At 40.5% G+C, this 16856-nt stretch overlaps 1 protein-coding gene across 13 annotated transcripts in view; it reads right to left on the bottom strand.

Annotated features, from left to right (window-relative positions):
* The window catches only part of MAP7D2 (MAP7 domain containing 2), an 89927-nt gene that overhangs the window by 30219 nt on the left and 42852 nt on the right, over positions 1–16856 (bottom strand). For 5 of the 13 annotated variants that reach the window (XM_065071646.1, XM_065071610.1, XM_065071617.1 and 2 more), the window contains exons 2-3: positions 10737–10814; positions 7282–7445 (exon numbers count right to left, since the gene is read on the bottom strand). In XM_065071646.1, the coding sequence (XP_064927718.1) occupies positions 7282–7445; positions 10737–10814 (242 nt within the window). Of the gene's footprint in view, positions 1–7281; positions 7446–10736; positions 10815–11006; positions 11217–16856 lie in introns of those variants that run through there. The other 8 variants (XM_065071551.1, XM_065071559.1, XM_065071584.1 and 5 more) reach the window with 4 other exon arrangements.

The following is a 16856-nucleotide window of genomic DNA, read 5'->3' as shown; positions in this document are numbered from 1 at the left end:
GTCCAGGCATCGAAGAGCTTCTGGGTTTTTTTCTCTTGTGTGTTTTTTTTTTTTTTTTTTTTTTAGTGTATGCCCAGCCTGTGCTGTTCTGAGATTTTTTTTTTCCATTCCACCCCCACGTCCCCCTCAATGGCTTGATGAGTTAGGATTTTCAGATGGGGAAGAACAAGGATATTTCTTTCCCCCCTCCCCACCCCAATCCTCCTCTACCTTTCACTTACAGCTACACATGCTTGTCTTGTTCCCTCTCAACTATCTCCTAAATCTCACTCAAAGACCTCCACTCAGTTTTGTTTCCACCTCCTCCCTCTGCTACTTTATTGCTGCGGTTTATTGGTTTATTGCTGTGGCAATGACCTCTGCACCTTTTCTTTTCCATCTTTCAAGCAGACAAAACCTGGTTCTTCCCCACCCACCATTCCATCATTTACCACCTTCTTCTTTTCCTACCCCCAGTACCTCATTCCCATCTGGCAGCCTCCTCACCCTCACATTTCAGCAGGCCAAGCCCTACTGGGAAGATGAGCCTACTCTTCCTGCCCCAATGGCTTTTAGCCCTTTGAGCTTATTAGTATTTTTTGTCCTATGACTTACTACCTTTGCTGCATCCTTCTGGTCTACTATAAAACCCTACTCCATCCACTTCTGACTCTCAGTCCTGCAGGTTTCTGCAATTACATCATATCTCCTTCAATTTCTACCAATCCTCTGGTCTGTGTCTAATATTTCTTGATAGATAAACTGCATGGAAAGCCTCTCCTGCATCTCTTGGCCAGATCACTTTCTCTCACTGATTCATGACTTTGTTCAGTCTCTGTTCAAGCAGGTCTCCTTCAGTCTCTGCACTGATGTTGAGCCTATTGTCTCTCAGGTAGCTCCTTCAGCAGATCAAACCCTAACATCAGGCACCTCCAGTCACTACCATGCCTGGAACTTCTACACATGTACCGGTAAACTTTGCATTACCTTCCTGGGGCTCTGCCTATGGTGGTGACTGGCTTTCTACAAAACCAGATGCCCTCTCATCATCTTCTGGTTATCTGCAATATACTTTTATCTCTTTCACGTCTTGGAAGAATCTCTCTTACCTCCATGACTTCGGGTAATTTACTTTGAACCTAATTTTTTCCACCTCATCTAACCCTGCTACCAATTATCCATCATTTTCAATAGCCAGCCACTACCATTTGTCTTTAAGCGCTCCTCTCTTAATTTTATTAGAAACCACTTGTACCACAAAGAACTCCATTATATTACCCTCTAAACAAAGAGTAAAAAAAGGTAATTCTTGCATATCCTTCCTATCCCTCCCAGCTGTCCCGTCCTTGTTACCTTTTGGCCAGGTGACCCACCCTATTGCTACAATTTCTGCTGCCATGTCCATGAAGATGATCTTTTGGTCATGCATTTTGAGCTCTCACTTCACTTTTGTCTCCCTTCTACATCTTTAGCTCACAGTCTATCAGGTAACATCATGCAAAGACCACTGAAAGCTGTCAGCTGCTTCCCCGCCCTTCCTCCCCCTTTTCTTCTCCCTTCTGTCTAGGCAGTGCCATCAGTGTCCAGCCAGGCATGCAAATGCTCTCTCTGCCTTTCCTCCTTTTTCTCCCTACAGAGCAAATGCACGAAGCATCACAAAGCTCAAGCGCAACCTCTTCTACAACAGCCCAGAAAAACTCTACCACTTCTTGTCTATATTTTGGGCAAGAAAAGAAAGCTCCAGACTCTGGAACCCAAAGTCACTACCCTCTGATTTAGTTTGCTACAGTCTTTCTTCTCTTGCAACTTGATGTAATTTTCACATTTAAAACCTGTGTGTGCTGGCTTTGCATTTCAAGTTTGCACTTTTTGCTTTTAACTTCCCACCTCCCAAAATTAATTTAATTCTGTTTGAGTATCTTTTCTGTACTTACTCTTTCCAAGCCTCGCCTCCTATTTCATCACCAGTTCTCCTCTGCAGTCTGCTTCATTTTATTATTTTCTTCTACTATGCATCCTTCCCCAACATACCTTGCTACCCACACTCTTTACAAAGGAAAATCACCCTCCCATTTCTTCCTCAATGAAGCATACACTTACATAGAATCTTTCTTTCTTTCTTTCCTTCCATATCTAATGAATATTGTTACCCATTAATCAAAACAGATAAGATGAAAGAAGTCAATTTTCAATTATCCAGGTGATTTATGTTTGCCCCCCCCATTCCCCCCCCCCCCTTTTTTTTTTAAATGCTGCTTGGAGCAAGGACCAGCAATATTCTATAGTTTGCAAACCACCTTATACTACCTACTACAAAAGCACTGTTTTAAGAAGAAAAAGCATGATAAAATAGATTAAAGAAATTAAAAGATTCTCCACGTATATTTGAAAGCCCACACTACCTACAATCTGAGGTTGAAATCTTCAATTACATGATGTGGAGAGGATGATTCCTTTTCATTTGCAAAGAGTCTTTCATTAAAGCACTATAGAACATAATTATTAAACCTCATGAAACCCTGCAGATACTGCTTAGATAAAGAACAATATGAAGGCCTCTTTCCACAAAGAAAGGATTGCTATTTAAAAAACATTAAGTTAGCACAAAACTAAAAAGCCAAAGAAAACAATAAGACACAAGGAAACATAGCGTAAACAACTAATACATTAATAATTTAGCCTGTGATGAAAACTAAACAGCAAGATGAAGCATTCCTGCATCACCAAACAACATGCAAAACTATTCAGTCTATGTTACAGATTAAGTACCTTCTCAAAAACACATCCTCATTTAGGAAGACTTAACAGCTACAGACAGAATAAATAATCTCTGCACTAAAGATAGAATGAGCTTCCTCAAAAAAACCTGTAATGTACAAGCTTTGCATGTAGGTTAAATTAAGAATGAATACAACCATAAACTGAGAGCCATCTACCACTAATATCTAAAATATGCATGTTACTTTCCAAAATCCAGTTATTCATTCAGTTTTTCCTCAGACTAAGCACTGCCTGAATTAAAAAAAAACACAAACCAAAACCAAACAAACCCAAAAGCCAATGAGAATACAAGTAATTTGACTGAAGTGCTTTATTCTTCTTTATATAAAACATGACATAGATGTGAAAACAAGCAAAAAACTCATTTTACAAGTATTATGATGTAAAATAATTTGTGCAAATAATTCTGAAACAATATACACTATACCTATAATACAAACAGCTAACAGAGCCCAAAAACCCTCTTTCTCTTCACTTTGTATGTTCAACAGCACTGTATATAAGTAACTCACTGTTCCCTGATGTTATCAGTTGGCTTCATGTTTTGAGTGGCTCTTCCACACAGCAACAGAAGAGTTCTGTTATTTTCTATTTAAAGAATGCAAAAGCAATACAGTTTCTTAAAAATTAACTACCCTCCTGAATAGAATTCATTTCTATTCTCAACCAATTGCAATTATGGGTGTGTAGAAAGGGAAGACTTATTAAGGGTGTGTGCACCAAAGAACACCGGACAAATGCAGGCTCTGCATTATGGTGCACAGGGAGCTGCTGCAGCAGCCAGGAACGGCAGGGGGAGCAGAGGATGGTCAGTGTTTGAGAAAGGACTAAATTTTGCTCGTGTCTATCACACGAAAAATTGAGAGACTGCTTGCCTAGCAGTCTCAAACAGTTTGGGGCAAAATTTTTGTATTACTTGTGCAATTGAATTCCAGTCAGAATTTGAATTTCCAAAATGTATTTGGAAAGCAGTTACTATTTCCATATATCATGACTGAAAAAGTAATTAACTTTGAATTGTAATATAGTAATTAACACTATAGCACCCTGAGAGTTTTTCACTCTCTTGTGTTTAAGTGCATACTTTTTACAAATGTTAACAAATAGTTCATGTGCACCAAAACAATCTCTCCAGTGCTGCAGGATATCCTTTTCCATTTAGCAGTTGTTACATCCATCTTTCAAGTTTGAGTGCTGGATTAGATTTTATGCTGTCTACCAGTAGTGGTTCATTTAAACATTAACATATTGGTAGGATCAGTACTAATTTTATCAAATTCCTTTTAAAAGAAATCTGATGGTTTTATTAAAAATGGATCTTTGATTAGATGGATGTTACTGCTTTTATTCACAGCAGTATCCTTGACCTGGCTCATACAGGTGATGCTCATGTTGTCTCATGGAATACAAGCACAGAAGAACGCAGCTTCTACAGAGACTTGCCAATACCCTGTGCACAGCTAGACATTTACTTGCAAGGTACTTCCACGTTGCATGGAAGCTCAAGATAGAGAAAGGGAAAGAATTATTTTAACTGAACGAGGATTGGCTTTGTTTTTATCAAGTCCTAAAGCTACTGGCTACTTACTGTAAAAGGCAAGTGTTAAATAGCTCCTGTTGAACAACAACGTGTCTTTACTCAAGGCTCAGGGACTGCTTATTACTAAAGGAAGGCAGCTTTAAAGGTAATATGGAGGGCAGGGTGGTGCTATTGAAGGAAGACCTCTACAGATAAGAAAGATGCAGCCAATGCACGCAGGATGATTTTCAGACAAATTTATTTGGTTCCTGTCTTAGGAATTCCTGTGCTCTGCAACAAGCTCCAGCTGCCCCAGAGAACTCAGCCAGAACACCTCCATTCCCATCAACACAGACTGTCACAACCACCACCTCTTACCTGGCACTGTAGAGGGGAAAAGGTAACCAAAATAAACTGAACTTCAGCCACCTCCTCTTTGAGAAGTCCTTTGCATGCAAAACAGCCAAGCAGAGGATGCCTGGATGAACAAGCCCCACAGTTTAGGAGTGATTAAACTCTCTAAAACTCTTACAGAAGCAACATTTTCGAGAGAGAGACTTACCTAACCGGTTCCTATCACAAATATGCACTGCCTTCTGCAGTGGTAAAAAGCAAAGCAAAAAAAAAACTTAAGGAAGATATAAAAGACAACCAATAAGGCAGAGAGCAAGGAAGAAAATCTGTCTACTTGGCACTTCAGACACCTGATGAGCAGGTAAAATGAGTGCTCCAGTCCCCATCCAGTGTAAGCCAGTGTTAAAAGGAGAAACATTGAGGACACGCTGCAATACACTGACTCACAGGCTAGGGCACCCCCTCGCCCCAAACACACATGTGGGAAATGCAGGTTCAAAGCTCTTCCAGTAAAGAAGGCCTCAAATGTCCAGAATGACTCAGGAGCAGTGAGCAACCCGCAATGCCCAGGGAGCTGCAACTTCATCACCATCCTTACTCAGACCTCCACTGCTACTACACATATGGGGTTTGAGTTCATCAGAAGAGCTGGGGAGGTGGGATGTGGCAGATCCTTTAGTAGAAGTCAAGTGGAATTCAAGAAATGCAGGGATGACAATTAACCATGAAGGGAAGCCAGGAGGTGATGGTGTCTTCCCAATTTCCTTCTTCACTCATCCTGCCCTGTTCTACAAATTATTCCCCTGTGCACCCTCTCCTCTTTCAGAGGCTCCTGTATTTTTCTTCCCACCAGGTCTAATCCATCCCCAAACAAGCATCCTCTCCTGTCCTCCTGCCTACGTACCTTCCCTCAGGTTCCTCAGCCTGGGGGGAGGGAGGAAATGAAAGGGAAATGAGCCAGCCTTAGGCCTGCCTTGGCTGTCAAAAGGTTTTGGGCAGTTTAAACTTGAAGAACCAGCTCAGTGAGCAGAGCTAGGAGTGGTATTTGTGTTATGACCAAACACTCAGAGGCAGCAAGCCATTAGAGAAGTCTCCCATTACATGTACAGGGTGTTGGGGAGCTGTAACAGGCTTGCTGATGCTTGGGAGAAACATTGCTGTGTGCTCAGCCTCTTCTCATGTCCATCTCTGGGCAAGTGCAGGAGGCCATGAGAGGAGATTGGTCCCTACTGAACAGACTTTCGGGTCTGACCTGGCTCAGCCTCTCTTACGTCTGCCGACCCTGTTCTGATCTCTCCAGCACTTGCAAACCATGCAAGCAGGGAAAGCAGGCAGTTGCTCACCCTTCTCACAACTCCTGCCTCTGGTGCAAATTTTGAGGACAAGGTTTTGGAAGTTTTTGTACTTACTTATCACTTTTCCTTACAATCCCCCATAAAGAGGATCAGTTTTGTTTAGCTGCAAAAGGTTATTACAACAGGAAATATTCAGGAAGTAGGACGTCAGATCAATGATGTTATAACACCGAAGGAGAGGGACTGCCTACCCTTTGTTTCTGTTTTTGCCATTTTTCTTACCAATATTTGAAAAAAAACACATGACAAAATATTTTAAAATTAATTCTCAGCTATTATGCAGAAGCCTCAATCAGTACGTTACCATTTAAAGAGGAATGGCAGGATATAATCTTCAAGTTAAAGTGAAAACTCAAAAAAAAAGTCAATGGACAGCAGTATGTTATTTTGATCCCATACAGAAGTGGTTTATCACTTTTACAAAGACATCATGAACAAAAGATGGGAGGCAGAAAAAAAAAAAGAAGGTTAATAACTGTGGATTTCTGAGCCTTTTTTATCTAAGAACTAGAGAAATATCTTCTCTTGGCTTTTTTATTTTAAACCACTGCCCCCTTTTCCAAAAATCATTAATTCTTTATCAGTTGCAGTAGCAATGCTAGCATTTTCTAGAGAATGTCATGCAGAGAGACACACACACACACTGCATTCAGAGATCTGCATCAGAAATTGGAATCACTAGAGCAAAAAAGAAAACTAAATGATCTCAGCAGGGAGAGCAGAGAGGAAGAATATGAAGATGGTTCAAAAGATATCTGATAAATTCTTTTCTGTGCTAGAATTTTAAACTGGCCGAGATTCTTCACTGCTTTAAGTAATAAATTCTGATTTTATGTCACTGACGAAAACCAAATCAAAACATTTTAATAAACATTATTTCAGTTTCATGGACAGTAAACAAAACAGTAAGAAGATTCTTGCCCTTTTATGGAAACACTCATCTTCAAAAGCTACCTTCTTGATAGCTAGTGCTTTATTGCCTGACAGTCAGAGTCCCAGATATGTTAGCACAGGTAGATGACTATTCTGTGAGATCAGACAAAAGTCGAGAGACAAGAAAAAAACCTTTGGAAAGTGTTTTTGATGTACCAGCAGTAGTAGAGTATTTATAGTTGTGGTGATGTGTGTTTGCAGTTCCCACAGAAATACCCACACATCTCTGGGACAAAAACAAAACAAGCAAACAAACAAAAACAAAAAAAAACCCCAAAAGTTTAATGCATGCCAATATTCAGCTATGTTTAATGCTACCATACAGAGTTGCTCTGCCATACATTTCCCAGTGGACTTTACCTCCTCCTCTTTAAGCTTTTGTCTCCGTTTTTCTTCAACAGCTGCTCTCTTCTGCTCCTCTCTCAGCCTCTGCTCCTCCAGCCTTCTCCATCGCTCCTCGATTTGCTTTTCATATTGAAGTTTTGCTCTTCTCTCCTTCTCCAGTATCTGCTGTTCCCTAGCAGCTTAGGTAGAGAAAAAGTTGCGTTTTATTTTCTGCAAGTTTTTTTCCTGCTTTAAAATGATTTGATAACATGAAACGATAGAGTAAAACAACAAATACAAGTATACAGGCTTTTAATCCACTCAGATCAAAAATACAGTGCGCCCAAGTGCTGGAATGATTAGCAAATCTAAGTGATTTACTCAATAAATAAACAGGTAAGACCTTTGTGCACAAGGTGACAGTTTGTGCCCCTTACCTATGTAAAAACAGCATAGAGAAGAGTTAAAAGCTCTTTTTTGTTTATGTTTCAAATCCCTCTATAGCATAAAGCCAAATTGGTTTTTAAGACATAACAAATGTTCCCAGTAGGTTTTAAAGTGAATCAGTTATACATGCTGAAGCAAAAGCCCTTGGAATTTCTTTAAACCTGCTTCTCATTATGGGGCTGCCTCCAAAATAAATATATGAAAAAAACACAAATATACGCTAAGTTTTCTATTAAGTTTTGAAAATAACACTATTCTGTTCATAATTTGGCGCTACCTCGTTATCCACTTCTGCCTCTTTGCATGAAAAAAGAATTACTTTTATTATTGAGGGCTTGCCCAGTTGTTTATTCCAACTGGAGTTTCAATCTTCATGACACATTAGCTTGTTGTTACAGACTGCTGTTCAGACTGCAACACTACACAAAGGACTGTTGCTTCAGGTTTATATAAGGTAACAAGTAGCAGAAGTCACTGTGACAAATCACGAGGAAAAAATCCTCTTTTCATGCAAGTGTATGCCATAAAAAGGCAGGAAAGAGGAGTTCAATAAGCATGCCTATACACACACAAGCCTGTAATGTCACATACCAACACACGTACAGCCAGTATCAAAGAAGGAATTTTCTCACAGTTGCCAGGCTAAGAAGTTGAAAGTTAGGGAGGGCCAGAATTAACATTGTTTATATAAGAGCTAGTCCTTCATCCTGCTCACCTATTCACCTTCAGTTTGCTTTTCCAGTTCCTGTTTCCTTGGACAGCAAATATTTGCTCTTCTAACTCTCTCTCAGCATCCTCCCATCAGTCTTATGCTCTTGCCCAGTCATGTCAAGTCCCTCTTCTCAGATCAGCCTTTTCCCCATAGCTCCTGCTCTCAGGTTCAACCACAGCTGTGACCTTCAGTCCCTTCTAGCCCCACTTCATCCTCAAGTCCCAGGTTTAAAGCCAGAGTCACCCCCAACACCAGATCCTTCTCCAACAGTTTCATTTCTTTTCCTCGAATACTGGATCTTCCCAAGATACTTCTTCCTCACATCCAACCTGCTTTACAGATGACCTTCTACCTTATTCATTTTTAAAAAATGCTTGATGTTGTCTTCCCCTTCTGCTTTATGGGAACTTGTTGTTTCTTCCTCCACCCCACAGAACAGGGCAGTAAGAGAGGCGTGTCAGTGTTGCAGGTGAGCCTGGACTTGTAAGCATGAAGAACCAGACTTGTCAACACAAAGAATTACCTCAGAGACAGTGGAAGACAAGTGACCAGTCCCTAACTGTTGAAGACTACTAGCCATGTCAGTTAGAGCAGGTGAAAATAGCATGCTGGAGTTGCTAAATAATAAAAATAAAGTGAAGTGTCCAGAGATTATGCTAAGATTACCTTTTGAGTAAGTAGGTGAAACCTGTGATTGATTCTGGACAGAGAAGCAAACCATTCTGTCATCACAGACATACATACCATTTTTGCTCCTTAACTTAGATACTAAACCACTGATTACTGAGTTTGGGCTTTGATGAGAAGGTTATTCTGTATTGCTGCAAAGTACCTGCTGGCTGCATAAAGGTCAGTTCTTCTGGGGAACTTGTTGCTTTTTTCTAAACTTCAACAAAAATTTGCCAAACAGCTGCTGTAGCCAAAACCCAGAGCTTCCCATTCTAGAAATGGTCTTAAACCTAAAAAAGTATGTTTCCAAAAAGCACGTATGGCATCTGGAGACAAGAACTGGAGCCAACAACTTTCAAATGCCCTGGAGCAATCACTCCCAGATTCTCCAGCTTTCAGTTTTCCTCTCATCTGCTCTTCTGCTTTGTAATTCCAAGTCCTTTCCAATCTACTCATCATGTCACTTCCTTGGGAACCAGCAAAGAAAGGATAACCAAGACAAAAGAAGAGAGAGTCTGGACTGAGTATAGCTGAAAGAGATGTAAGCTGGTGCATGCTCCACATAGACAGAACCTCTAGGGAGATTAAACACCAGCAAATTTTCACAGGAACTACCAAAAAGAATCTTGCTCACCACACTCACAGTACTAAACAGTGTCAACTGTCTGGTCTCAAGCCTCAGGTTCTGTCAAGAAGTGGTCAACAATTTATTTATTGCAAGAAAAACAGCATTCCCTATGATTCTTTTCCCAGGTATCCACAGTTTTAGTTCTAATTTCCTCAAAATATATGCCTAACTTATCTTTTACAAAATCATAAGACACTAAAAATTCCTTCTGACAGGTATTGTCTGGGAACCTTAAGAAACAGTGCTGCTGGCATTTCTTGTTACTACACTGAGGAAAAATGAAATTACCTGTTCAACATTTTATATACATATATGTACATACAGAAAGTCCAACACAACATCGAAAAGTTTATTTCATTCATATATATGTATATGCATATATATAAATTAACCTAATATACGCATACTCTTTCTCTCTCTATGTATATATATAAACAAACTTGCAAAATTTCCTCAACCTTTCCCTGGAGGTATTTGGAAGTATCAGTAGATTGAAAACAACTATCATTAAAACTCAAAAATCAATGCTTATGTCATTCAGGAAATGAATTTATTTCATTCTCTTGAAAGATTAATAATTTTAAAACTTACAGGAAAGTGTCTGCTTTATGCCATACTTAACAACTCTATAATATCTTTTAATATGGCTAAAATTTAATAGACTAAAATTGAGGCTGTTTCACCAGATTATCCTTCATATCACCTTGGGTATTACTCAAGGCTTATTCGGTATTTTTACAAATCAGAATCCCAGCAGTCAATATCTTACACATAAACTTGTATTCAAAAGTACATACACCAAAGAAGAAAGTCAGCTTTTAACTATAGAATCTTAAATACTCAAATGGAAATCAAAGACGACATCAATTAATTTGTTTTTTACAATTTAATTTAGAAGTAGTAATGCAAGCAAAAGACTAGGAACACACTGAACGACAACGTTTAAAATTCAGAACAGAAAAAAAATGTTGTGTTAGTAACTTAAGCTTATTAACACATATACATAAATAATACATACACCTCCTGCAATCTTACCGAGGTATTTCTCCCTTTCTTCTCTTCTCTCCTTTGCCAGTCTTTGTCTTTCATCTGTTTTCAGAAATCCATCAATGGCTGAAATCAGGGAGAGCGGAAAAAAAAAAAGGTCTCAGTAAAACTAAAGTATCTAAAAGAACTAAAAAAAGCCACCGAAAATAAGTCATAACTGCTGCATTTAACAACTCCAACAACAAAAATGATTTTGCAGTTGTGTGCAGGTGGGTTAACAAGCTGGGATTCAGATCCATCTTGAGCAGAGTCTCCTACCTACTGCTGGACTCCAAGCACAGTTCTTCAATGTAAATGCCTGACTCCTCTTCTCAGCGCAAACAAGCATGCTGCCAGTGCTTGTCTTAGAACTTGAAGTTTTCTTGGGGAAAACCATAAGGATGCAATTAACACGTACTCATATTTGTTAACAACCACACCTTTGAAGTTTTGGGCTAAAAATAAGGCAAAGGTAGTTCGGGAAAGCAGTAAAAGTCATACGCAGCGCTCTTACAGTTTAATGCTATATGGAGTCCCAGCCTTTGTTATTTATGGCTTAACACAGCCCCAGAGCTCCCCTTGCCCACAGGAAACCACCAGCACCAGCTCATCTCGGCAACCAGCAATTAGTGCTGGATGAGGCCAGGGAGGCAGCAGCCCTCCTGCCCTCTTTTCCAGGTAGGAAACACTTTGTTTCCTCCTCGAGTTGGTACCTAAATGCAGGTTACTTGTTTGGGAGGAGGTTGCCTAAGGATGTTTTGTACCTGTATCCAGACACTGCAGTTTTGTATGGCGTGAGCCAGCAAAAAACGCAATTCAAGCAGGCAGGCAGAGCATGACAAAGGAGGTGCCTTGGGGTCACCTGCCTGCGTTCCTGGGAAGGAGCAGGCAGCCAGACCTTGGCAGGCTCTTCCATGGACCCTCTGCAATAGCACAGGTAAGCCCACCAGCCTGTGCTCTCTTGTCAGGCTTCAGCCAGCGACTCGATGGACCAGCTAGAGGACAGTATCCTTTTAAAACAGCTGATGGGGCCTGCAGCACCTTTGTTTTTCTATTTGCTTTCAGGATCTCCTGGGGTCTTGGCAGTGCTGCAGTGCAAATAGGCACAGTGTCTCACAGCACAGTTTACACCCTTTGCAATCATTATTTGGGCTCCCTACTGAGTCACTGAATTACAATTCAGTCCCCCTCCCTTTTGCTCTAAGAACTGCATTTGTTAATTTTATCAGATAAATATGAGTGGAAAAGTTGCTTAGATTGTAACCCTACTGTCTTCCTGAGAACATTTACAGGCTCTTCTCCAAAGGCATCCTGTGTGTGCGAGCAAGGATGTTGCATAGCAAGTGCCTTTCTGTAAAATGCACTGTTCTGTAGGAAGGCTGGAAACCAGCCTTGGTGGTCCCAGGCGAAAAATGCAGGTCTCAGCTGTCCCCCATTAGAATAACAGCTTGCTTTCTCCCCAGGCAGCACCTTCAAACACCATCTCTAATCCTCCTCTGCACACAGAGACTACCTTACAGCAGCCAGGCCTCTGGAAAATTGCGATTATACCTCCCCAGCTGGTTAATTACAACTAGAATTTGTGGGTCAAATACATATCTACTTATGACCAAAGAGTCATCCTACTTCCATCCTAGTCCACTTGTTTGCTTGGCTGCCATTTATTGTCAGAGTTGACAAACAGGGAGAAGAGACAACGAGTAAAGCTCAGAAAAGCAACCACAGCCAAGTTTCACAACTACTTTGAAGGGGTCTGCAATAAGCAGCCAAGAAGGGGAATCCTGTTGTCACGGCATAGTTAAATTACAGCTCAAATTGAAAGTTTTTCAGTAGTCTGAAAGTCAAAACAGCATGAAACCTACAATTTAGGCTAGAAGCAGCAGAGGAGGTGAAATCAAGACTGGATCAAAAACCCAATGAGGGAAGACTGAGCTTGAGAGCAAGTGGAGGCTAAAGAAAGGGAAAAAGGCGAGTAGCGGCAGGAACTAAGGTCTTCTGCTGCAAGGGATGCAACTCAGATGGAGAGGTGGAACCTCAAGTATGGAAAGTAGGATGCGGATAAGCTGTAGAGATGGGGAGAAGGACAGCAAGATAGTCCATGCCCATGGATTATGTTCACAAAATCCTGCACTGACTCATCACTCTCCTTTCAGCAACCACCTGTGAAACCCACTGACAAAAATACATCCCATTATGCTTGTCAATAAAATTACAGCAAACTTGTCTCTACTTTGATTGCTTCATGAATGCAACTGTCAGAAGTGGATCTGAAAGCTCAGGACTTGCTCACAACTGCCACAGCTATCCAAAGTTGCTGAACAATTTTTCGGGTTGGCTTTCTCAAGGATTTGGATCTCAGCCCCACTCAGGTAATATTAAAAGAAGATCTAGGACGTAATGCCAGACACTTAAGAAATGAAGATGTATCAGAACTGAAGCAGTCTGTACAATCCTTACTTTGCTTCCTTTTACATATATATTATGCATTTTTTCCTTTTAGGTTCCTTTGCTTATTCAGTGCATAAGATGAACGTCCTCAAGTGCTGAACCAAGTGATTAGTGCTTCTTGCTCCATTTCCTTCTGAAACTGGAAAGCAGACAGAACAGTAATCTGAAGTCTTGAAGAACAGCAGTCCAGACTTGGTTATATCACAGGTGAAACAACAAATACATGGGATTGCTGCTCATTACATGCGTAACACACCAGTGTGCAAAAAACTGGGGAGGAAAATAATTCGCAGTTTAGTAAGTACAGGCATCAAATGCATATGCATGCAGCAAGGGCAGCACTAAAATAGCACAGACATCCTCAATACTAGGATTTCTTAATGCAAGTACTTGGCTTCATGAGTCAGCGCCTGCCAAAAATCAGAAATTTGCTTGCCTTCAGAAAGTAAATACAGCTTTGAAGGACTACTTGCTGGGTAATAACGTGTGCCTTGGGATGATTTTTAAGGCTAAAATTAGTGTATTTACTGCACATCTTCATGCATTAAATAGGCATAGGTTACCTGCGGCAAGAAATTTGATAACGGGAATTCAAACTCTGTTTGGTAAAGCAGACTGCAAACAGCAAGCCAGCGCAAGTAACTCTACCATGAAAACAACATAACGTCTTCTCTGTTTCCTAACACAAACTGCCTGCAGAGGGCAGAACAAGGTTTGCATAAAAAAGAAAACACCTCAGCAAAAAAGCTTTCACTGTCAATAGCAACCTCAGGTTCATATTCTGTATACTCAGCTTTATCCTGAGCTTTTCTCATATTTACAGCTAAGCCTCTGATCTCTCGAGTTAGAAAGGCATATAGCAGCAAACGACATGTTTAAGAGTCAGGACGTAAATGCAGGCTGATTGTGCCTTCTGCCAACCAGAGTAACAAATACAAAGAGACACTGGCAGAAAATTCTCTAACAACCCTTTATTCCTAGACCTGCAAAATAATAAGGAAACTGCCCAAGCAACAACATTGAAGATTTTATTGTAAGGAACAACACACACACAAATCCCTGCCACTTCTAATCCATCTCCCAGTTGTTCCCAAAAACTCCTTTTCCAAAGGGTCCCCTCTCTGAAAGGCACATGTTTAACTGCTGGGCTAATTCCTTGAGACTGTGCCTTATTTTTTTGACTGAAGAGGGCCAGTTGCTCCTCTGGGACTTGGTTACAACAAGAATTTCTAAAGAAAAATACCATAACTTAAAAACAGTTAAAAAGACGGCAGCAGTCCCGCAGCAGTGATATATACTAGCTAATATACTATCTAATGCTGCAGGATGCTTTCAATAATGTTTCTTTGAAGTAAATATTCACAGAAGTAAAAACCAACATGTGAATTGCTGCTTCAACCTTTTTTGATGGGCAAGGTAAACCTATGCAGAGTGACGAAACTGTGCTCCGCTCCATGTGCCATTTGCGTAAGCCTCTTGGTGGTTGCTCAAGGCAGGGAGGAAGGCTGTCCTGCCCCAATGAGACACAAGGCAAGCTCTATCTTTTCAAATCTGTATCCTGTTTCTAATTGAGAAAACAAGCATGGGAGCAGCACAATCTGGCTACTGGCAGCAGAGAGTACATTTCAGAGGAACAAACCAGCTGCTTATACACCTCCTCTCCTGAAATTTGCACCCGAGTAACTGACAGCAGGTAGGGCTTCCATTTTCAGTGGTGTTGGTTTTTGGTTTTGGTCCTATTTTGTTATTGAACCCATATACAGTTCTGTCCTCTATAGCATCTCATGGTATTTGGTTTCACAATGTATTTATATATAGCAGACAAAGCCCTTGATAGCAGGCACCCCAACACAGAAGGAAAGTCAGCTGAGGATGTGAGCCCAGCTCTATGTAACAGTTTTCAACATACCGAGAACTTTGGCCATCCTACATGACCACGTTCGACACGTTTAAACTTTCACTGATTCAGAATGACACCATATAAGTTTTTTAGACCTTTGACACAGTACGTGTCATCTACAGTGACACTGCTGTGTTGGTGGAATTCCTGATTTGGATGCAGTTCTGCCAAAGGGTGATGTTGACAGGGGTGTGGAGATATGGTCTATATAGCAGCTCAGCACGAGATGTCCCTGCACTTACACCCACTGTTCTGCTGGCAAACTCTGTTGTTTCAAATCTTATCATCTCAGCCTATAAAAATCAAGGTTTTGCTCCCTAAAAACCTGCTTTCTCTCCCTTGAGACTGTTCTTTGAAACAATGAAGAACAATCTTTTCCACCTGCCACTGCTTCCCTCTGGGTACTGAACGAAAAAGTATTATGTTCTAAGTTTTCAGTTACTGACTATACTCTGACGGGGGGAAAAAAAGGTATGCAACTGTGCATGCGACTGTACCTGGATGACACTTTCTATTAGTAAAGTGCACTTTTTCTACATTTTAATTATTCTACATCACTGAGAGCCTTTCAGATAAACGCACAAGCAACACAAGGGCTTTGTAGTTCAGTAAGATTTAGTGCATTGTCCTCCTTTTTGACAACTGTATTTTTTAAAGTTTTTTTTATTTAAAAAAACCCAAACAAAACAAAACAAAAAAACCCCACTGCTGTTTATTGTATTGCACTCAAAAATCTAAATACAAAGAATCAGAATTCTTCTACTTTCAGCTACTCAGTTTTATTTTTATGTTGGCCACACTGGATTTCAAATATAACTAGAAAAAAGGGACATTTTCCGTTATGTCTAGTAGGAATACCACGATGGCTATCTATTGTTATAAAGATGTTAAGTAGATGAAATCATTAAAGGCAGACTCAGCTGCCAAACACCATGACATTTCAAGCACCCCAGGGTAATTGTCTGAGAAGTGGCCCGGCTGACAGGCCAGGGAAGCTGTCAGGGACCTGCACACTCAGGTTTAACATCTGGGACACAAAGTGTCACCAAGTGTCTGCTTCATGTTCATGATCCCCACCCTGGATTTTCAAACTGTTCCTTTGAATCAAGAAGTTCAGCTGTGTACCATACTTACACAAAGATTAGAGTAGCAAAATATGTCTTGCTGGTATGTTTACTTAAGATGGAAATCAGCTCCAAAATGCTGGCCAAATAACTTTACAGTGATTCATAAAGTACATACAGGTCACTTAGTGATCACATATAGCAACAAAAATGCCATAATTACTGCATGGGGAGGAAAATCTTGCTAAAATGTAAAAAGTGGATCTTTTCAGTCCTGCATGAGCCCGTGACACCTCATCAGCTCCATGGGATGCTTTGCGTATAAACACTGTATGCAGCCCTAACAGTGACCCATGGAGACTCCAGCATCAGGCTGACACAGCAAATACCTCTCAAGATCACATGGAGTACTGATAAGATACATTAGCAAAATGTTTCTACTCATGAAAACACCAGATAACTAATAACACTAGATTAATAATTAACTGAACAGGTCGCTACCACAAGGTAAACATGCAGAAAGCAGCAGCACTATGTCAATGTGTGCTCTACGTTGCCGTTTTATTCTTGTGCTTCTATAACCTCTCAGGCAGAAAGCAGTCTGGAGGCTGAACCAGAGTTTGCCAGTGTCTTCCTCCCAGTTTTAACACAGACAAATGTTTATAGCTGTGTATTTCAAACTAGAGCGGACCCCGGATGCATCTGGAATCTGTAGGT

Source organism: Columba livia, chromosome 1 (assembly GCF_036013475.1).
Source record: "Columba livia isolate bColLiv1 breed racing homer chromosome 1, bColLiv1.pat.W.v2, whole genome shotgun sequence".
Classification (NCBI taxonomy): Eukaryota; Metazoa; Chordata; class Aves; order Columbiformes; family Columbidae; genus Columba; species Columba livia.
The sequence above is the reverse complement of the archived record's forward strand: the minus strand, read 5'-3'. Positions and strand labels throughout refer to the sequence as shown.